The sequence below is a fragment of the Hippoglossus hippoglossus genome, chromosome 1 (genome assembly GCF_009819705.1).
Source record: "Hippoglossus hippoglossus isolate fHipHip1 chromosome 1, fHipHip1.pri, whole genome shotgun sequence".
NCBI lineage: Eukaryota > Metazoa > Chordata > Actinopteri > Pleuronectiformes > Pleuronectidae > Hippoglossus > Hippoglossus hippoglossus.
The window spans coordinates 25,552,101-25,575,612 of NC_047151.1; the positions used below are offsets into that span (position 1 = coordinate 25,552,101).

At 42.9% G+C, this 23,512-nt stretch overlaps 1 protein-coding gene across 1 annotated transcript in view; it reads left to right on the forward strand.

Moving 5' to 3' along the window:
- The window catches only part of LOC117760927 (zinc finger protein GLIS2-like), a 24,918-nt gene extending 1,560 nt beyond the window's left edge, over positions 1 to 23,358 (forward strand). The window contains exons 2-7 of the mRNA XM_034584353.1: positions 13,662 to 13,851; positions 14,887 to 15,080; positions 16,810 to 16,995; positions 17,431 to 17,564; positions 18,259 to 18,377; positions 20,442 to 23,358. Of these exons, the coding sequence (XP_034440244.1) occupies positions 13,686 to 13,851; positions 14,887 to 15,080; positions 16,810 to 16,995; positions 17,431 to 17,564; positions 18,259 to 18,377; positions 20,442 to 21,109 (1,467 nt within the window). The 5' untranslated portion in view covers positions 13,662 to 13,685 and the 3' untranslated portion in view covers positions 21,110 to 23,358. The remainder of the gene's footprint in view (positions 1 to 13,661; positions 13,852 to 14,886; positions 15,081 to 16,809; positions 16,996 to 17,430; positions 17,565 to 18,258; positions 18,378 to 20,441) is intronic.
- Positions 23,359 to 23,512: the final 154 nt, after the last annotated feature.

Genomic DNA, 23,512 nt, shown 5'->3' on the forward strand with positions numbered 1-23,512 from the left:
AGAAAACCACCACCAACCCTCTCCTTTCTGATTTTTCGATGATGCGTCGCGGTGGCCGGGGCAAAGAGTTTCTGGGAATGTGGGGTTTTCGTGTGACGGCAGCGATGTGCACGTTGCAGACTCGTTGCATCATGCTGTTCTCTAAAGGTCGGACAGACGCTCATGGATGTTTTTTCTCTAAAAAGGCCTAGAGCCAAGCAAACTCCTTTCCTGTTGTTGTTGGGTGTGTCTGCTTTAGAGCCCCTTTCCACCCACACTGTCTGATGCAGAGTGGGAGTGCTGCTCATACATATGGCATATACTGCGTGTGAGTGTGTGAGTGTGTGTGTGTGTGTGTGTGTGTGTGTGTGTGTGTGTGTGTGTGTGTGTGTGTGTGTGTGAGTGGTATGTTTATGTGGAAAGGGAGGAGGGAAAGTAGGAAGCTATAGGAAAGGAGGGGAAATAAGGATGGAAGGAGAGTGCGAATAGGGTGAAGGTAAGAAGAGAGTGTCAAGGGTAAGGGTAATAAGTGAAGGAAGCGAGAACAGGTATAGGGAAAGAAACAAAGGAGGCAAAAGAAAGTAAAAAAGAAAGTTAAAGGAAATAGAAAAAGAGGCGATGATGAACAGCAACAATTTGACAAAAGACATAAAAAAACTACTTCAAAAAGAATGGAGGAAGAAAAAATGTGAAGTGAAAAAAGAAAAGAAAAAAGTGAGGAAAGTAAATAATAAGGAAAATGTCAAAGAAAGAAAGAAAAGATGGGGAGAGAGAAAGTAATGTACTCGGAGGAAGATGAATGTGGAAGAAAAGGTAAGTAAAGCAAAAGAAAGAAAGAGGGAAGAGTTAAAAAATAATAAAGACATAATATATAAAGGATATAATATATAAGAAAGAATAAAATAAATATATAAAGTGAAGAAAACAATGACAGCAAGAAGGAATGACAGAAGTAAACCCAGGAAGAGTAGAAAGGAAAAGAGGTGAGAGAATTAAAAAAAGAAAAAGAGGTGAGGTGTAGCCAAAGAAAGAAAGTGAGCACAGGAAGGAAGCACGTAGAAACTCCACCCAAACTGATGGTGTGCAGCCGAAAAGAGGAGAAGACCTGTGATGAGCCTCCTCCTTTTTCCTCCATCACTCTCCTCCTCCTCCTCCTCCCCTTCGTACCTCCGGCCATCCCATACTCGGGTGGCCTCGACCCTCGGCTGGCTCCCTACTTGCCCTGCTGTTTGTATATGGTGGGTTCAGGGTTCAGTGGGTTCAGCTCCGCTATAAAAGCTCTACTCCCCCTTTTTCCCCCCCCCGGCACAGGCAGGAGTGAGCAGGCTTCATAGGAGGAAGAGGCCTCCCCTGGTTCTCCTCCTCAACATAACTTATTTTGACTTTTCTCCTCTGCTCCTCTCCTCTGCTCCTCTCCCCTGGCTCGTTGGCGGGTTGCGGTATCGTCTTTGGGCCCAGCCCTGGACCAGACATTCATTTTTCTCCTCTTAGTTTCTAACCACTAACTAACCACTGGCTCCCTACATCTCCCCCTCCTCTTCCTCCTCCTCCTCCTCCTCTTTCTTAGGAATGTCTTATTCACTCTCCTCTCTCTCTCTCTCTCTCTCTCTCTCTCTCTCTGCCTCGTTCCTCTCTCCGAGTCTTACATGCTAAAAGCTCGCGAGCATCTGTGCCAACATCTGCAAATAAACGGACAAGATGTACACACATGCTGCGAGCGCAGATATCATTAACATTGTCAACATGCCGACACCGTCCAGCAAAGACACAGACCCCCCCCCCCACTGACAGTATGTGCCGACCACCTGTGAGGGTGCACACACATCCATAAACCTCCCTTTCTTCTCCCTCTCTTTTCCGTTATCCTCCTGAGAGCCCAGCGCCGGGGCCTTCACTTCCAAACCAAACATAGAGCAAATTCCACAAACCCCACCCCGGCAAATCACTCCCCCCTTCACCCTCTCTCTCTCTCTCTCCCGTCTTATTCTCCCCTCGCTCCCTCTCTCTCTCTCTTTCTCCTTCTTCCATTTCTCTTAGGTCTTGTGTTTGGGAAAGGAGGCGAATGAGAAAAAGGCCTGACAGAGAGGGAGTGAACCAGGAGAAAGAGAGAAACACTGGATAAAGGGAAAGAATATGTCTTGGCAAAGTTGGAGAGGAATGATTGTAAAGAGGGATCAGGTGGCAGGGCAGATGGGCGTAGGATCAGAAATGGACTTCCTCTGTGCTCTGGTCCATAGATGTGAAACTACAATGGACAGACTGTCAGATTACTTCTCTCCTTTTTCAGCTCTCTGCTGCTTTGAAGATGTCGAACCATTGATTTGGTGTCTGCTCCGCCAGGGCCGCAGCCAACACACACTTTCATCCAATGTAACCTGGCAAATACTCAGTTAAATCATCTTGTCCATAAAGTATTAGAACATAGTGAAAAACACCCCCTCACAGTTTCCCAGATGCTAAATTACTTGTTTTTTTAGGCCAAATGTCCAAAGCCGAGAGAGACTCAATTTGCAATGACGTAAAGAGGAAAGCAGAAACGTTGAGGGACAGGAATAAGTGTATGTCTGGATAAATGCCCTTAATGGTTAATTATCAACATTTTTTATTGATTTGTTTTCTACCAATGGTTTTATTCAATATTTGCCAGCACTATTCTCCCCACGGACATATAATGGACAGAAATTACATCTTACACAGAATAAATGACTGAAATAATTTGTATAATAGGAGACTGGGAACATTACTGGTCGAGCTTTGATCTGATTCTGCGGAAAATGGTGACATAAATAACTGAAAACTGTTGTGGGTGCTGGAAGGTTGGTGGTCAGACAGCCTGTTGCAAAACCATCGCCAAGCAAGAAAGTCAATATTAGATACTTCTACAAAACCCAAATTCTTTGGCCATGTTTTATGACCAGTGGTTTAAATGTTTTGCTTTCTACAGCTTCTGCTACATGGTTTGTGCGACACAAATAAACTTGTCTTATACCTTGGACATGTTTTTTCTAATTGGCAAAATGGTTCTTGTCAAGGTGAGGCGACTAAAATACCAAATTATGGACATTGTTAATGAGAAAGTTACATTTAATTGCAAGTCGGTGATGGTGTGCAAACCTCAGTTCCATTACTTCATTTTTCGACACCCAAACCTGTTCCTCTTCACTACACAGTTAGAATTTGAGGAAATCGTGGTCTGCTAGTTGGTGTGAGCAGCTAAATTGCAAACATGCTAGCAGTCCAGTATCGAACACGGACATATTGGACATGCTTGATACGAGCTGAGTCTCAATTTAGGGGCCGCATCCTTCGTCGGCTGCATTCGTAGACAGACAGCGGCGTGACTAGACTGTCCCAATTCAAAGGTGGATCCTTCCCGGCCCAGCATTTCCCATGATTCATTGCGCTTCCGTGACAAACCTCTCAAAGAGGTAATGGCGATAGATTGAAGAGACATATTTTCATGCAGTTTCCCATAAGCAGTGCCAATGCAATGTGTGTGTTAATGTTTACTCAAGTTGAACTCAAAAACACACATTGACTCTGTAAAGTTTACAAAATAAGCTTTTGAAAGAGGCTGCAGGCCTAACGATCAAATATCAGTGTTTAGATTTATTTAAAAAGACACTGACAGATGCATTTAAGTCAACTTTGAATTCCCAGCCGTTCAATTAGTATTTATGCTTATTCCCCTTCTGTCCATCTGTCTCTTGCTTCCGTTCCTTCGCTTTCATCAATTCTCTTCTTAACCTGAAAGTGAAAAAAAGATCCACGCTGGTTTTGTTCAGATTTCAAACCCACAAATCCACAAAAATCAGGATGAAATTCTGAGGTTATTTTAACCCACTGTGACGAAGCCAACTCAATTATTAATTGTTTTAAAGACTTTTGAAGGAAACTGCCGAGGTTATTTAGCCGCGCGGCAGCTTTGCCTCCGGCGGCAGGATGGAGGAGCTTTAAGGTGGTATGACCCTGAGAGCGCTGCAAGAAACCAGTACAAAGTGATTTTTCTCTTTCAAATGGCATGTACACTAACTCCCATACACAGAGACCATTGACTAGCAGCTCCACAGGACTCATATAATGCCAGTTAGCATTAAAATGTTATTGATTCTTCCTGCTTAACTCTCCGCTGACTTTTTTCCAGCTCATTACTCTGTAATTTGATGGAGCCTTTTTCCTTTCTCTGCCTCTTTGTTTCCCCACTGAGAATGAGAGGAACGGCCTACAGTACAGCTGGGATTGGTTATTATTTACTGACTTGGCACAGACGCGCGCGCACACACACACACACACAGTGGAAACAAATTGGGTGAATCTGCTCTGCACGTAGGAATGTGAGGCGCATGTGTTTGTATGTTTTAGGTCTGGATGACAGGGCTGAGGGAATGAAAGAGGGATGCAGAGGAAGAGGGAAAGGAAAAAGTAAAAACAGAAAGGAGGAAAAAGGCAAAAAGAGAAAGAGCGAGAGGGGAAAATGAGCAATAAAAAGAGAAGAAGAGTTCTGATTTCTGTGATGCAGACTGATGTCGGCTGCATGTCAACGTGACAGTCTTACTGTCTCTCTTCCCCCGACTCCCCTCCTTCCTTTCTACGTCCTCCACTTCCCAATATTCCTTCCCTCCTTCTTCCTCTTTGTCCTTTTAACACAACCCAGTATATCTGCACTCGTCCCTTTTTTTTTCCAACATCCCCGGCCGTCTCCTTCATCCTCCTCTCGATCTTTAGTCTTTCTCTCTCCCTCGGTCCTCGGAGGGCGGCGGTGGATGAAAGGATTGGCAGAGGAGGGAGGGATCTGTTGCTCTGCTGATGGTGAGGAATTACAGGGAGGGAGAGCAGAGAGTTAGAAGTGAAGAGGTTTCTGTGTTGACCTTGTCCCGCTGCCAAACGGTGGGATGATGGCGGTGGTGGTGCAAGGGATTATGGGAGGGGGTTTTGAGTGAGGAGCAGGGATAGGGAGGGCAATAAATGAAGAACGAGAGGGAGAGAAAAGAAAGACTGGGAGTTGTACTGCAAGAAAAGAATTAGGAGAAAGAAAGTTGTGGCGAGGCAGTAAAATACACGCGATAGTGAATTCAGGAGCAGAAACTAAAATCCAGCTCAGTTAAACTCTTTCAAAACAAGGATTTCAGGTACAAGATGAATGAATACGCCGCCCTGGACGTATAACTGCTCCGTGTTTTACCATCCTCTTGTCCGTAAGTGTTTCCAACTCCCTCAGTGATGCTGCGGTCATTTGTCCACTCGGAGGCAGCATCACAAAAACGTAAGAACACAACTTACAGATGTTACCGCTCGTGAAACTGTACGTGACAAACAATTCACATCCAGTGAATAAGTCAACGTGAGCGTGTTTCTTTATCTTGAGATGGACGACATGACTGCTCCCCAAAAGTGAAGATGCCCCCCTGGTGGCTGGCTGCAGAATAGGTTCTAAACTCGGCCTCCTCCGTGTTAGTGGATGGTATCAAACAAAAAAAACAACAATGGGAATAAGTGGAGAGGCATTGCCCATCTTTACACATCTGTCCAGCTATTATCCGGATAACGTGACATTGCTGCTGTTTGGTGGCGGCAGCTGGAAACCACAGTCGGAGCAGAGAGACTGAACCACAACAGTGAAGTTAAATCAAAACAACGAGCTGAAAGATGCTAAAATGCTCCACAGAGCTGAGAGAAGGCTGAGAGATAACTCAAAAATACTGACACAGCTTTAAAATACGTTATTAAATGTGATTTTCTTCCATTTGAAAAATAAAGACGGCTAAGTTTAGCTTTCCTTTATGAGAACACGATTAAAAAACATTAAACCTAATGGACAAAGCAGCCACCACTTGGTAAGATGGTCCATGTAAACTGGTATCATGTTGAAGTTTGTGTACTATGACTATACATGGCTAAGTTCATCTTCCAGCTACAAAGGGATAAACTGGGATGAGGTGGGTTTATCCTTTATTCCAGTCGCGGCTGATCTCCTTTCCATTTCTACATCTTCCAACCACTAAAGCCAAGTATTTCTCCTCTGCCCTCTGTTTGTCTAACAATGAACTCTATCAACCTCCGATCGTCTTCCCTGTCGACAGCAGTTGCCAGTATTTTTCAATTTCTGTGCAAACTGCCTTGTGTGTTAAAACTAAATCTTCCAACATGGCACTCAGCGACCCAGAGATCGCGTCTGACCTTGTTCCACTTTAGCTGTTGAGAAGAAATACAACTGAAGTACAAATATAAAAGACTCTCCCTGAGAAATGCAACAAGGTAACGCAGCATCGATTTCTGGTCTATTGGAGCTTCTCTCCGCAGGAAAAGGAAAAATAAACCGAATCACCGAAGAACGTTTTAAAACGATTTTTAAACAATGTCCCTTTAATAGAAGCTAAGAAAATGTCCCCATCAAATAAAAACGATTTCATGAACACAACTCAAAAGATATATGGTTGTATTTTTGACATTAAACGTTGTTCTGTCCAAAGTAAGGCTACAGATTATGGGGTGTCTGTGTCTAATTAGGGAAATGTTAATTGTTAACAACCTTATTTATGTGACTACATATCTTCATTCTGCATCCCTACGTATCCATTGTTGATTTTGATAGTTTATTATATTTGTAGGTTCAGTTTAATTCCAGTAAATGGCATTATTTAAACATGTCTTACATGGAAACCCTACATTCCTTGAACTAGTTTGTGTTAAACATTAGCAGCATATTCAGATAATGAGAATAATCTTATGGATCATTGCCGAAATATCGTTATTGAAAAGGTTTTGATATTGGAATCAGCCCCCAAAAAATCAGTCTGACTCTAGTTTTGATAAAACCCGACAAGTACTAAACATCCAGTTGTGTCTTTATGTAAAAACGGTCAACGCACTTCGTTGCTCTAAATCTCTGGGTTTTTAGAATTAATTTGGCGATGTACTGAGAGTCTGGAAAGAACATTTCTTCAAGTGAAGAATGAAATAATCCTGTTTCGGAGAGATTACTCGCCCACTCCTCCTCCCTTGACAGCTGCCACCACTCCCCTCCTAAGTGGTTAAGACGCCAGTGTCAGTGTGAGAGACACTGCAGGCTCTACTGGTGGCGATTGCAGTCTCGCTCTGCAGAGTTGCATCACTTAGCGCTGTGGAGACGCAAGAGAAAGAGAGGGAGAGGGAGAATAGGAGAGGAGAGAGGAGGAGAGGGTGGGAGGCCATGTCTGTCTCCCACAGTTTTCCTCCCTGTTGTTGCCGTTTTTTGCCGCTTTTTGCCGCCTCCTCACTCTCTGTCTCCCCATATGATGCCATTTTTCTCATCCAGAGGAAAATCCCCCCCTCCCAATGCCGCCATAAAGAAGGTGTTGTGAATCACAGCTGACATCATATAAAACAGTGGTTCAACACATTCACAAGTTGTGAACACTGACAATAAATTTCCTTTTTTCTCCTGCTGCTGTGCACGGCGGCAGGAACCACCTACGTGCAGCAGTGGTTTTGTTTTTTTTGGGACTCGGGTTTGAAACATGATAGAGTTTTGGAATTGAAAGTTCTGGTCGTATTCGGATGCCGAGAAAGAAAAGAAGAACTCTTGTTTGTCTCCCACGTTTTGCCCACCAGAACTATGTTTGTCTCCATCTCACCACATCGTTTGTACGTCTGTGTGGTAGCTACAACCCCCTGTTGTTTTCTCCACGATCCTCAGTGTCCTCAGAATCCCTTCTTCTCTTCTCCTCTCCCTTTGTTTTGGTTCCACTGCTGTCGGAGCAGGTGTCCACTTTCAGCCAAATCCAGGCATTTTCCCATGAATGCACATAAACCCTCTATACAGTCAGGCTCCCCTCCTCCTGTCCCCGCATGCCTCAGAGCCACAAAAACAAAGTGTCCTGCCATCGTTGCGGCAGCATTGCATAATACCTTATAAGGCCGATGGTAAGATCAAACGGTGTAAACCCTAAAAAAACAAGGACTGACATCATTCCTGAAGTGATGGACTGTCCTCAGTCACTCCTCCCTCCTCTCCAGAAGTTTCTCTGCTCGCACATCAAACACAAACCCTCTAAAATACCAACTTCTTAAAACTGGAGATTCTGCCTCCTCAACTTTACGCCCTAACCTTCTCTTTAATTCATCACACGTATGCTAGAAGAGGATGAAGAAGATGAAAATATGTGTCATAATGCAAACAATCCACGGAGACGCACCAGACCCCCGGAGTCAAGAATGTCTCATTTGAGCAAATCTCCTCTGACAGGACGGAAGGACGTGAATCAGAAAAAAATGGAAAAGGGAGTTTTTAAAAGAAAGAATCACTGGAGAATAAAAAACGAGAGGGAAGAAAAAAAGGAGTGGGAGGTGCGGAGGGCAGAGGAGAGGGGAGGAGAACGGGAGAGGTATGCTCTGCTGGAGGACTGGGAGAGGAAAACCACAGGAAGGAGTGAGAGGGAGGGAAGTAAAGAAAGACAGGAGTAAAAAAAACAGGGAGAGAGAGAGAGGCCAGATCAGGGCGCTGTGGAAGCAAAGGTTTCCTGTGAGAGGGGGGAGAGACTCTTGTGTGTGTGTGTGTGTGTGTGTGTGTGTGTGTGTGTGTGTGTGTGTGTGTATATTACACCCGAGCGGCAGCCACTGTACGATTTTACAGTGTAGCTCTTTGAACATTTCTTTTAGTTTCTTGTGCATTTCTATGAGAAACCATAATTTTTCTAAGTGTGATTTCATGTGTGTGTGTGTATTTGTACGTTGCATGTGTGTACTGCACAACTCTAGTGCACACAGTGATTCTCACACATCTACTTTTCTGAGTAGATGGAGACATCAGCAACTGTGGGTTTTGCACAATTTAGTGGGAACTGTTGAATACACTTTAAAGGTCCAGTTGGACTGAATATAAAATAATCCTAGTGATGTTTTCACTAGTGTGTTTCATCTTAATTGTACGAATTGTTGTTTTTTTTACCCTAGAATGGGACCTTTATATTGAAATACTTTATATTTACATCAGGAGCGGGTCCTCTCTACGGAGGCCGCCATGTTTTTTACAGGAGCCCAGACTGGACAAACTAAACACCTTTTGAGTTTTTATGACAACTGAAGGTTTCCACAGGTTCTCTTTAATGTTTGGAAGGGGAGGATGAGGGGTATTCAGCTGCAACGTGACACTTCACCACTAGATGTCACTAAATTCTACACACTGAACCTTTAAGTTATACTGGAAAAGCTAAGAGCATGCTACACTTGCACAATGCTGGTTCTTTTCTTCTGAGGAATCAGCGAAGGCTGCTTCGTGACTGAAAAGACCCAATAAGCGAGCGGTTGTGAGTCTACGTCGTTCTTTCCATTTCTGCCCCTCGAGACTAAAACGCAGTCCCACATTTTTCAAACTAAAACGGGTCCAGCAGCGTTTCGACATTTCTCTGTTTTAGCGGCTGTAAAACTTTGGAGTAGTGTGGACGCCAGGTGTGTCCGTAGCAGAGTTGCTGGGTTTTCAAACGCAGATGTCGTAGTGTGGATGCAGCCAAAGTTATGGGTAAATTGAAGGGCTGGGGTGGGGTTGGCGTTTAATTGAGACTGTGTGGGGGGGATATAGGGAGTGCATTATGACATACAGGCAGAAAAACAAGTGTGTGCATGAGTGACTATATGTGAGTACGTATGTTTGTGTGCAAGCGTGCGAGCAGTCAGGGTGTTTTTCTAGGCAGGAGGGGATCCATAAGAGGGTCCGGGCACGCTGCCCAAACGCAGGTCATGGAGGGAAAAGAGGGGGAGGAGCTGCTGGAGGTAGGGGGGGGGGGGGGGGGGGTCCTGTGCACGTCTGCTGTGACTTGAGTGTGCGTGTGGATGCCTGGATACATATGGTCCTGTATGTGCATGCCTTCACAATACCTCCAAATAGCAGAGCGTGTGTGAGAGAAGTCAGCGAGGTTGCTGTGGAATGTGAAACCAGTGTGGTGAGGTAGCTGGCAGGACGGCACACGGACCTAAACACTGACTTCATTGTGGTTTAGCCTCTGCCTCATATTATGTCGGGGGATCCTGTCGGTGATTGTGGAAGAATTTGTGGCGACAGCGAGTTTAGAAGTCAAGGAGGTGTACATGTAGCTGGAAAGTTGCCGGTTTGAATCCAGTAAATTAAGAATGCTCTTGCTGTCAGCTATCATTAAAGAGCCATACGGCGAGAGACCCAATGGAGGTTTTGCAGTTGTGTCGCAAATCTACTTGCAATCCACGTCTGGCGCCATTTAAGAGGTCGGCTGAAGACAAACACTGGATGACTATATAACCACTGTAAAGAAAAGCAGATACCTGGAAACACGTCTGCACCTTCTGACACGTACAGTTTATCGTCTGTTGTTTGTGTAAAGTCTCCGAGATAAATTTGTTTCCAGACTTGGTTTAATGAAAAGTTTGACATTTTGGGAAATTGGCTTGTTTGCTTTCTCTCATGTCTCTGCATTAAGTTTGTGGCTGGATGCGGGATGCGATTAGCTTAGCTTAGCTTAGCTTAGCTTAGCATAAACACTCGAAGCTGCTAGCTATCCCAAGTTTTATAGGGATGCACCGATCTGATATTGACATTGGATACTGGACACATTCTTATAGATTAATCTTTGACAATAGGTACAATCTCTTTAGATAAATTTGGGTTTGTTTGCAGGATTACACCAAAAAATACTCATGGTCGTTTTTCAAAATTTTCGCTGATCTCTCAGAGAATCATTCATGGATCTTGATAAAAAAGAATTAGGCTTGTAAGGGATGTATATTTATGAGTGTGTGTAATTTGGTGCTGATCCAAATGAAAATCTGGATCTAGAGAATTTAAACGTGATTTCGTAAAGGGACTATTTGGCCTTTGGCTCCACTGAGGGTCCATTCTAGTTCTATGTCTCCTTCTGCTTGTACAACTTCATTGCAACCATATATTTAACTGTAAAGGAGAGCGACCATAGCATAGAGACAGCTACAAAACAAATGGACAAATGGTCAGTTTGGAGGTATTTCACCTTCGCTTCACCAATAAGTTCTACGACCTAATTCTCTTCCGCACAATGAGGCATACAGCATATTAATTACCTCTGCCATGGAGGTTATGTTTTCATTGCCGTTTGTCTGTGTGTCGCGAAAAACCACTGAACCGATTTTCTTGAAAGTTGGAGAAACGGTGGGGAACGTGCTCAGCGACTGACTCCGATATTTGTGTTCCCGCATACAGCCCCTCTGGGTGGATTTCATTTCTCAGTTCAGTGTTCAGTGCATGTCCAATATCCAGAGTTCAGTGCATGTCTGACAGCGGCTTAAATCTGCCATTGGCGATGTATTTCACACGGCTTTCTCCTGCCTCTCTCCTACATATCTACATGTTCAAAATCCCCTCGCCTATATGGGAAAAAACCAACAACAACCGACACCCTGAAAATGACACGGTTTAATAAAGATGTGGGTCATTAAAGAAATACAAACAAACAATGATGATTGGTGCAGACAAGACGATGCTCCAGTGCTGACACGGTGCTGTGGGCTTCTGACAGGCTGGACAGAATCAAGTATGAGTAAATCCTCAGCACATGACAGGCTGTTTGCTGTCGGCTTGCGTGAAAGCTTTAATTAACGTGTTGAAGAACGGTGACAAAGACAAATCAAAACAAAGCACTGATGAGAAATAAACATGTCAGAGCTTTTCTCCCAGACAAACTCTTTAATGCTGTTAAATGCTCTGTTTCTAAATCCCCTCGAGGATCGTTGACACTTCAGTTGACACATTTCTAATTACTTATTGGCAGATTTGTTGCTGGTGTAAATCTTAGCGGCTCCTGCTATTTCAAGAATCCACGTTTAGAAAACAGAAAGCGAGTGATGGTAAACTGAGTCAATATTAGACAGGCTGAGGTGTTTGTAAAACAAACAGAGGGCCGAGGATGTCGTGGGCATCTCTCTGGTGTAAATAAAACGTGTAATAATGAGACAGAGAAGCAGAGGTTGGCTGAAAAAAACACGCGTGTGAGCTGGGTCGTCTTTCCCAGCAGCTGTGAAGCATTTCCCTGCAGGTTTGGTCCATTTCACTGCAGAGTTTTCCGCCTTTGGTTTCCTACTGCGAGCTTGTTTTTTTTTCTGCCTTTGAAACAAATGTCTGGATCTTGAGTCACTCGGCCTAACAAGAACTTACGAGTTGAGTCACGGACCAGTCAGAGGAGCGTTCCTCGTCTCGTGCTCCGTCCAGGGTATCATATCGCAATGGGTGGAAAACTACTGCAGAATCTTGGTGAGGCTCTAAGTGAAGGCGGACCACAGAAATGTAGAGGATCACAATAACGAAGAAGCCACGGCGTAATGCTTCTCAGAGCTGTTTCCCTCAGGAGCAGAGCAACAACGCAAATTCTCAACACAGCAACAACTCTGGTATTATTGACTGAAGGGTCTTTGAATACTGGACTAATACTGCTGAATACAAATAGAAGTAAACCTGGTCTATAATTAAGACTTTGTGCTTAATTGTGAAATCAAACTTGTCTTTCTATGTTGTCCTCCCATCTGCTCATTCCATTGATTGATTATTTGATGGGATTTTTTTTTTGATAAATGTGACAGCAGCCATTTTGGCTCTATGGCAGTAGGAAAAGTGCATGTGTTACTAATAACGCTGAGGATCGCTGTGCTCCACTCAAGGGTTCCAGTAAGACGTGACAGTGAGCCAGAGTGATCAGTGCCAGGAGCCTGAAACTGAAACTAAATGGAATTCAGCCATCATCACTTCTATTACTTACACATGTGATTTTCCTACTGCAGGAATTTCCTGTGACGTTCATTCTTTACATTCAAGAAAAGCCTTACGGCACACGATGTATTTTCATATACTCTAAGTACTTAAATACAAATACCATTTTCATTATATGTGATACAACAAATGACATGTAACAACAGGAACAATGGTAAATATTTGTTGTTGTTGTTTTGGTGCAGCCACATTAGCGTAGGTTAGATTATGTAAGACGTTATTAACATTGCACACAGTAAGTTCCATATAAACTATAAACAAAGATAAACTAATCAACAAAAGTATGAATAACTAAGTATATTTAGAGTTATGGGAAATGCAGCTGACAATGAGCAGCTGTGGTAGTGCAATACATTTGCAGTATGTAGTTGTTTTGGATCATTGAAGAATTAGGCAGAAGTTTTATTATTATTACTCAAATTGTTATAATGTCATTATAATTTAAAGCATTATCAAAGTTTTTGTTTATTTATAACTTTGATTATGCATGTCCCTCTGTTTAAGTATTTCAGAAGAAATTAGTGATTTCTTAGAAAAGCAAACAAACTAAAACAATAGTTCTGTCGAAGACCTTTTTCTGAGTTTTCTCTTTGCTTTGCCGTCATCACACATTTTCCCTATTGATGCAAAACCATTTTATTCTCACTGGGAGACACTGGGAGTCTCACTGGGAGACACTGGGAGTCTCACTGGGAGACACTGTTCCTGTGGTTGTTTCTATATCAGGTATCTGATGTGGTTTTTTTGCGATGGATCCCACTCAGACCTGTGGATCTGTGTGACTGCAGCTTGTTGTGCTGCTGCCTAGTGGATGGAAAAAATAAATACATGCTGGTTTAATCATTCTTTCATTGCTTTTTCTGATTCTGTTGAACACAAAGTCCCAAATGGCAGCGGAACCACATTCAGTTCATTTATTTCCGTGCTTCTGTCTCCCCAGGTGCAGCAGAAGGAACCAGCAGCCATGCTGTCACTGGACGAGCCGCTGGACTTGAAGCTTCCCTCGGGACGGACGCACGGCCCAGTGAGATTAGGAAAGAGGGCTTGTCCTTCGTCCATCTGTGCGCCGCTCAGCACCACACGACCACGCCTGCTATGTTCCACCTTTCCTTCACCGCCCTCCTCCCCAGGTGAGAATTAACCAGAGGATTTCATAAGCCATGTTCCAACTTCAGGAATCGTCCCCTGGAACTATTGAAACATGTGCGTTTCCACCGCAGTTACAAGGGTGTAAATAAAGTTCCCGGTACAAAAGTCCCTGCAGGTTGTGGGGCTTGTACTCCAGCATTTTATTATTTTAAAAGCCAGAAGAAAGCCTCCGACAGACGTCCTGAGTATCTCTTTTATAATCAGAGGGAATTGCAAACAGTCTAAAGTCAAAGTTTATTTAAATATTCGCTCACTTCTTTATCGCTGCATCTCCCCTCACATACGGACATGTCTTGGCTGATGCCATGTTGCACTGAGGCCACACATGTGATAATGCAATAGCATAATAAGTGGATTATCTGTTCTCACTTTCCCAGTAATTTAATATTGTAAATCCAATGAATGGTCGTCCTCAAATAGACATACATTGTCCCCAGAGTGTGATAACAAGAGCAGCATGACACTGACATAAAGTGTCCTCAAAGACAACCACCACATGGGCTCTGTGACCAGATAACATCCTACTTCAAGTATCTCATTAAGTGTTTCACCTATATATATTTTCTTGGAGTTAATTAATGCTGTTTTACACCGGTTGTTCACAAATATTAATAAATATTCTTTATTTTAACATTGGATCAAATGACCAAGTGGCATTTAGAAGAGCAAAATGTGCAAAATGTTGGTTAAAATGTCAAAATCATAGACTGAATAGAAAGATGGACGACATGACAGCCCCCTCAATGTGAAGCCGAATCATCTAGACTGCCCCCTGGTGGCGGCTAGCTGCAGTATAGGTCATAAATGTATCAAAGACGTTTGGCTTAATTTTTGTTCAACAGCAGGAAGTGGAGCCACGTCCATGTTTTCATACAGTTTATGGTCCAAATGTACATTGAGTACATTCATTTGCAGTAGCTACAGTTCATGATCGCTAACCAACCTTTAAATAAAACTACAGGATCCACAGAAAGGTTTTAACGATCCCATCATATCTCCTCTAATCCTCCACGTAGATTCCCAGTCTCCCTCTCATGAACGACCCGGGTCCTGCTTCACTCCTCCGGCCATGGACCTCAGCCTGTCCCCGTCCTCCCGCCACGCCTCCTCCCTCTCCCCGTCTCCTTCCTCCCCCTACTCCCCATCCCCGTCCTCCCCCCTGGAGTCCCCTCACAGCAGCCACAGCCCCCAGCCTCACGTGTTCTCTCGGGTGAGTCCAATGTTTACGGTTTTGTCCAATCGTGGGTGTTTTGTGCAAAAGTTTGTTCTGCTCAATAACTACATTATGTGGATTTAGACTTCTAATTTCAAGATTTGGATTCTGTGTATGAGTGGCAGGATTGTGTCGGGGCCATGATCTGATTCTTACAGTAGAAATATAAAAGAAAAACAAACCTAAACTATTTATTTGTCAAAAAACAAATCCTTAAGAGTTGAAAATCAAGATTTGTGACTTATTCCCGGAACAAATGTAAACATGCCCCATGTTGCACATCAATGTATAAAAATCTGCCCTTTAATCTGCATCCACAGCAAAATTTAATTGGTTCTTCACCATCTGTGAAAATATGTTCAGCAGTTTTTGCATGATCCTGCCGACAAACACGGCTTGGTGGAGAAATAAGTCCCACAGGTATTTGTCTTTAGAATTGAAATGTGTCAAATCAGAGTTTATTTGTTGCTTGTTTGTACAGTGTAATGTTAATTAGTGTAAATCAGTTAATTGAATGTGTCTGATCAGTCTTCTCAGGTTATTTAAACCCACTGGCTTCTGACTGCTTGTCTGAAGGCTGTGGCTTTTTATTTCCAGCGTAGACATGTGAGGACGATGATCGTTGGTTTATGTCAGCGTCGTATCCTTGATCTCTTCAGACAATCAGTAATTTAATCTCATTCACATCAGTGCTTCTGTATCTTCACCCCCCCCCCCCCCCCCCCCTCTTGCCAGTATGTGTTTCGCTTAAATTCAAATGATCATAAGAACCAAAATCTGCTGTTTCATAAAAAAAATGCACATGAAGAAAAAAACTATTTTTTGTGTCTGCGTGTTATAGCTCCATCTTGTGTGTAGGCAGGAGCAGAATAATGTAACCAGAGGCGGGTCGTGACTGAATGTGCTCCGCTCTCCTTCAGCAGCGTTGAATTGAATTGGGATCCTGGGAGTGAATCTAATTTGTCGGTGCAGCGTCTGCACACAGTCAGTCCAGTGACTCCAAATCTAATTCCTGCCATATTTAAATGTTCAAACATCAAACACACAAGCTTCTTTGTTTGAGAGTACGATCTTTCCTCCTGGCTCAGATTTATTGTTCAGCTCCGAAAGTACTTTTTAAGAAAATTGTCTGTTAGAGACGTTGGTTATTTCCTTTTCATCTACTGATTGGGTTCTTTGAAACTATTACTGCTGCTTTTTGTTCATAATAACTCACAGCGCTGACTAGTGTGAATTTTTTTACTAAAACAGTTTGAGCATTGATCCCAGTTGTAACAGGAGAGGAAACGGTGTAAAAATGTATTCGTATCAGGATTAAGTGACCAAAATTATCATGGTTGTCAGGATCAAATTATGGTTTTCAGTTTGATCTCCATACTGTTAAAATGTGCTAAAATGTTCAAAAAGTACTGCTACACAAACTGAAGTATTTTCACCGAGTATTATATTTAAATTACATATTTATTTTCAATAAAATGAATTATAATAATGCACCAACAGTAAATGTGCATAAGTGCATTCTAGTTGTTTTTGTTGAGTTACATATTTGCGGGGGGGGGGGGGGTAAATATCAAGTAAAATCAGATACAAATGAACATTACAGCTTATTTTAAATTAGCTGAATGGATTATATTAGTCTTCAAATTTTTATTTTATTTAAGGGCGAGAAGCGAGAAGCGAGTTTTGGATGATTGGAGATTGGTATGAATGTTTTTTTCACCTTCAGGAAGCAGCTCGTCATCAAGGTGTGGAGGGCAGAGCATCACCGCAGGGGTTTCCGTTCTACCTGCCCATTGGAAGCCCGTCGAGGAGCTACAGCTTCGCCTCGTCCATGTTCATGGGCCAGAACAGAGAGAAGCCAGTTTCACCAGAGCCGTCACTGGACGGTCAGCTCGCCTGCCGCTGGATGAAAGTAAATATAAATATTAAAGCAGAAACACAAATAAACAGATGAATCAATATTCTACACAGGTTTTAGATGTATTCGATTTCATGAGTACAGGTGTGCGAGCAATGCATTTTGCCACAGGCTTATTAAAGTTCCCTTTACAATGACTCCACACAGAAAAAACATAATTAATCTCTGTCGAACATCGAGCTCAAAAATTAAATGACACATTTAAGTGTCAACAACAATCGAGCAAAAACTTTCATCTGTTCATGAATTAAGAAAACATGAACTTAAAAAGTAAATCATAAGAATACCATAGAATAAAGAAACACATGGTCCTAATTTACAGGTAAATTCAGATGTAAAATGTTTTTGATTCGGGAAAATAAATTAAATCAGCTCAGTGATATTTGAGATATTTGGGTCATCGCTCTCTCTCGCTCCTCTATCCTGCAGTGCCACCTGCTGTTCGACTCGCTGCAGGACCTGGTGGATCACATCAACGACTTCCACGTCAAGCCTGAGAAGGATTCTGGGTACTGCTGCCAGTGGGAGGGCTGTGCTCGGAACGGAAGGGGTTTCAACGCCAGGTATGTTCACACTAGTGGTAATTGCAGTGTCAACATGAACTGTGCTTAAGCAAATATTAAAAGAAGATGTCGAGCAAACAGAAAGTGTGTGCGTGAATCACAGATTCAACAGCGGTTACATCAGAGAACAATGAAAGAAAATATATTTGCTAAGTTTCATGTCCTGTTACGAACTTTGCATAAAAAGCAAAGAGACTATTTCCCTGTTTTTTATTCAAATATATTATTTCATTGGAAGTCTGCAGCCACCACTCATCTTCCTCATCAAGATACAATCACAAGAGGACAGCTCTAAGTTCCTCAGGCCAAACCTGATATTGAAATGTTTCCTGAATGTGTTTCCTGTTACCTGATCGGACCTCACCTCTCCGCTCTCTATGCAAATTCAGATGTCTGGAGAAACCGGATGTGTGCGTTCTCACATTCGGCCCTTCTGGAAAATGTTAGTTCAGTCTGTGTCGGAAAGCAGCTACACAAACTTGCTCACTCCAGTTCAAAAGCTACAGTGAAAAATTAAATGATTGTGTAGCTAGTGTACGAACAGAGGCCATTAGAGGTAAAGATAATTTGAAATACGTTCACCATTGACAGCCTTATAAGGTAACATAACTGGGTCCGATTCAAAAATCCACATTCTCCAAACTGAACATTTCAAAATCAACATTCTCTTGTCTATGTTGTGCGTTTTTCTTAGATACAAAATGCTGATTCACATCCGCACACACACCAACGAGAAGCCGCATCATTGTCCCACCTGTAACAAGAGCTTCTCACGCCTGGAGAACCTGAAGATCCACACCCGCTCACACACAGGTGAGTTCACGGGGACACAAAGTGAAGAGGACGGCAAAGGACCAGTGAGTCTGATGTGTCCAGCAAAAGACTTCAGCCAACAAGGAATCAATACCAACAAGTATATCTGTGTATCCCAAGCCTGATATGTTATACCCCTGTGCCACAGACATGTTCCTTCATTAGAGTGGTCATGGGAACTGTGGTTCTGTCTCACACACACTATCACGCTTCTCCAAAGCACCAAACCTGTGGCTGAAAATTGACCTTGAAAATTAAGGTATTTTCTCTTTGCTGCTGTCACGAGTTGTGACCGTATATAAAGACTCTCACGATCCAGAATGAAACCAAATGATCCCAAATTCAAACACGTGTGCAGTAGCAATCAGGGGATGGAGTCGCGGTAGCAAGGTCCCGCAATATGAGTTAGTCTCAGCTGCCAATCATGACGTTTCAACCCATTTTTATAGCATCAAATAACTGATTAAAATCTAATTTACTGGTAGAAATTAGCCCGTTGACACTAAACAATCTTTGAGAAAAATGCATTCATCGTCAAATTGGGCTTTTTTAATGTAGCCAAAGTCCCATCAACTAACACGGAGGAGGCAGGGTTTAGGACCCGTACTGCAGCCAGCCACCAGGTGCGATGGAGACTCTTTGGCTCCACTTTGGCGTCCATCTTTATTTACCGCCTATGTTTGTGACGCGGTTATTTACGTTTACTTTTGCTGAATGTAAAGTTAATATATTGTCATTTTAGTCACATTCACTTTTTTCACTCTGAAGACGACGGGGAATAAGGGAAGTGAGGGAGGGGCTTAGGATCTAAGGGCTCCCCTGGAGTTAGAGTGTGACCGATCGCGGTTGGAAACTCGCCGTCCACCATCACATCAATTCTTTGGAATCAAACGTTGGGGAGGAGGGTTGATGTAGGACACAGCAGAGGAGAAGAGATGGAATGAAAATCAGTTTCCTCCGAACAGAGAAATCAATCATTTACATCCCAGCAAACATGAATCCTTTCCCTTGATAATGTTTAATGGGGCTTGAGTGTTTCCTTTTAGAGACGTTGTTATGCTCCACGGTTTATCAGCGTCATCTTCAACAAGGAGAAAAACGAACAGGACTCCTTATCGATTCTTTCTCGGAGCGAGATATCTAACCACATCTGCAGGTGGTGATATGAAATAAAAACGTTGATATATACAGTATAAGTATCATGAACAGGATGAGAGTCAGCCACACGCATGCATTCATTCTTGTGTACACTCAGATACCTGAGGCAAATACAGTTTGAAACGGTTCAGTGACCTTTTGAGAACACAAGGGATTCTTGTTTTCAGTGTTGAAGGTCAAGGACGTGTTCACGTGTTGTCGGTTATTGGTGGTTTTTCTCGCCCCCGTCTGCAGATCGAGATCATCTGTAACGTTTTTCAACATTTTCCTTGATTTCTCAGATAATTCCTGGACCTTGATGAGAACAATGCTGGTTTATTTAGGGGACTGATGTTCATGTTTGTGTGAAATTTGGTTCAGCTCGTTTGAATTCAAGGGGACTGCTGGACCTTGGCGGAGGTATGAGTGTCGTTGGGCAAGATACCAGACCCTAATTTACGAGTGTGTGTTTTAACGTGTGTGAGGGTCATGTGGTGAAAAGACCAAAATCAAGCCCGAAATCAAACCAAACCGAACCAACTACCCCCACAGAAACATGGTGATACCGAACCACATCATTCCAATCTTCTAATGATAGACACATCGTACACACAAACAACAAATTATGAAACTTTTGCAGAAAGCTCGTGGTTCAGGGTCTTGGTGTCATTTCAGTGTTCTGTCGATAGATCATAGAATTTAAGAGGTTTCTCGTGAAATTGTCGTTGCTCTGGACCAACGTAATCAGCCATTCTTACTTTGCCATTCTTACATACTTTTTCTACCCTGTTGCAACGCCCCTACAATGTATATGTAAACAGATATTTTAAGCATCTTCAGTGTCACCTCTTCATACTTTCTCTGGATTTGTTTGTATTTATACTGTGAACAAATAATCCATTGTTTGAATCTCTCCCTTTTTCCTAGGAGAAAAACCCTACATCTGCCCTTATGAAGGCTGCAGCAAACGTTACTCCAACTCCAGCGACCGCTTCAAACACACCCGCACCCACTATGTTGACAAGCCTTACTACTGCAAGATGGCAGGCTGCTTGAAGCGCTACACAGATCCCAGCTCGCTACGCAAGCACATCAAGGCCCATGGGCATTTTGTTGCCCAGGAGCAAGGAGCCAGGCTGGGGTCGGGGCTGGGCCTGCTCGGGCACCAGAGCGCCGCTGAACTGCCCTCTGTAGGCGCAGCCCACATCATCATACCCGGGGCTGCTGCAGCTCTTCTCGGGGGTCTCGGAACCTCTTTGCCTCTCTCCGCTTTCTGCCATGCCAGAGCCCTGGGCCACCACGGGGCACCACTCTTCTCTGTTGGAGGAGGCAGCGGCATGGGGCCTCTCGGGCTCTCAGACTCCCCTCTGTTGCACTTTGGACTGTCGGCGGCTTCGATGTTAGGGCTGGGAGTTCTGGGAGGTCTGGGACGGATCGTGGGGAAGGAGATGGAAGGCGAAGAACAAGAGGATGAAGGAGACTTGGGGGAGGTGTTGAACCTGTCTGCAGGGGTGGTGACGAGACGTAATGACGCTCTGTCCTGGGTGGTTGTCCCCCCGAGGGCGCTCCTACTCAAACCAGCTGTGGTCAGCTAAGAGGTGCACTCAGCAATTCCAAAAGAACCAGGGAGTGTTTATTTGTGGTTTTCTTTGTCTGTGTTTATGTGCATATGTCAGGACGTGTGTTTTTTCTACAGAAATACATAAGAAAAAAAAGTCAAAGTTCAAAGTGAGCGAACAAAACCAAACACACTCAGTGTCTGGTCGCACAATGTTTTTGCACCACGCATGTTTCAGTTGTCTCACAATGAAAAGGGTAACTTCACCCAAATTACTGAAAACATGTATGATTTAGTCCTGCAGAAGCATTATTACCTCCTGAGATTTTCAAGTATCCTTCTAAGATGAAGATGTACAATCATTCATGGTCGCCAGAGGATAAATCCTACTAACTTTATCCTGTGCCATAATAAGGTCAACCGGTCAACAACGTTAGTCCTACTCAGCAAATGTTAGCGTGCTAATATGTTAAAGCAAACAATACACCTGTAATCATCATATTAGCATTGTCACTGTGAGCATGTAGGCATACTAATGTTAGCATTTAGCTTAAAGTGACCATGCTAACATGCTATATTAATCATTATACCTTTAACAATCATCATATTAGCATTGTCACTGTGATGTTAGCATTTAGCATAATGCGCCACTGTGCCTACAGCCAAGAGCTGCTAGCGTAGCTGCAGTGTTAAGAACAATATATTGAACGATATCCGTTACAATCCATTACATGGAGGTGGTGGCAGATGTTTTAGAGGAAGATGTCTCAAAAACTCAGGAGATAAAACATCTGTCTGCTTGGTCTGTTTCCAGAAAAGTGAGGAAAACATGTTTTGATTTGGGGGAACTGATCCTTTCATATTTCTTGATCCATCCATATCCTCTCGTTCATCTTTGTGATCAATAAGTATTTTCACAGCAGACAATCAATTGTATGAGATTTACTGGACCAGGTGCACCAATCATTTTTGCCCTTGTTATTTTTTGACAACCCCCACTCACTGCTTCACACTGAATTCACAGATACAAAACAGCAGGATTATGGGGCGCAATGGGAAATACAGTCCGTGATGTACAGTTAATTAATACATGTTGGAGATTTCATCATGATCGGCCTGTGCTACAGCCATTTATACGTTTCCTTCTGGCAAAGATAAGAGTTTGTGCAATTAAGGGGTTGAAATTCAAAATATTTCCATAAAATGACACCTGACTTTAAAAAACATTTTAGTTACGTGTAGGTTAAGTCGTCTACTTACAAAGATTAAAGGCTATTTAAGTTATTCAGAATCAAACCCTTTACGGTCTGACTCCTAGTTCGATCTTTTAAAGACGTTCACTGTGGATTTAATCCGACATGTGCAATATGAATTAAGATAACAACCTTATGGATTTAACTCACAAGAGCTCCAGCAAACATTTGAATTACCCCCTTGGAGGAAAGCTATATCTCCTGAGGCCTATCGCCATGGACATGCATTTATGACGCAGTTATCTCTCTGGGTTACTCATGGTTACAGGATCTTGACTCTCAGCCATGGCGCTGTTTGTCTTGACTCAGAGACCTTGACACAGAAGACATGTGGGACATTTACAACTGCGATAACGTGACAAAAAGATGACCATGTGATTTTTCAAGTCGCAAGAAGAAAGAACGAGAAAAAGACTGTATTGACGTAACTGAATGTAGGTTTGAGTTGAACTCCTTCGCTTGCAGTTTATTGTAGCTAACTCCTTGCTCTGCTTATCAGTACAAAGACAATGATCTGGATAAGGTCAGCCATGCCTTTCAGACAGAATGAACTGAAGAACACATTCAACCAGGAACAACCTAGACAAAGGTGTGTATTAGGAAATAATGCGTACACATTTGCTTTTGATAGTTTTCTAAACACAAAAAGGTACAAGAAGAAGCCAAACAATGGTTTGAAGAGTATTTTGGAAGGGGACATGTTTGACAATGGCCACAAGTGGCCTGTATCTGTGTTGTTTTATCTTGTATTCTTTGTTTGCACATTGATTTATCCTAATCAGTATTTCTAAAGTGTCCAAGTGCCTTGTGTTTCAAGTGAAATATATCACACGTTATATTGAAAAACATATTTACGCAAATGTAAAGTGTATGAATCTACTTTTCATTACATTTTAGAGAACTGAATTTTAATAGGTTGACAACAGATGTGATTTGCACATCAGGGCCGCTGCAACACTTTTTAAAGACGTCACCGGTGTTGACTATGACGACAACTCTGTGAAAATAAACACCAACAAATGAAAGAAAATCTGCTTCTGTCTCCTGTTGTGTTTGACAGCGAAACACCTGAACACCACTTGATGATTTGTGGTGGACTGTGTAAACTTTGGACTTGTTGTTTGTCAACACAGTGATTGTCCCTCTGTTTATGAGGGAACCTTCCTCCGCAGGTAAAGATAGCGTCA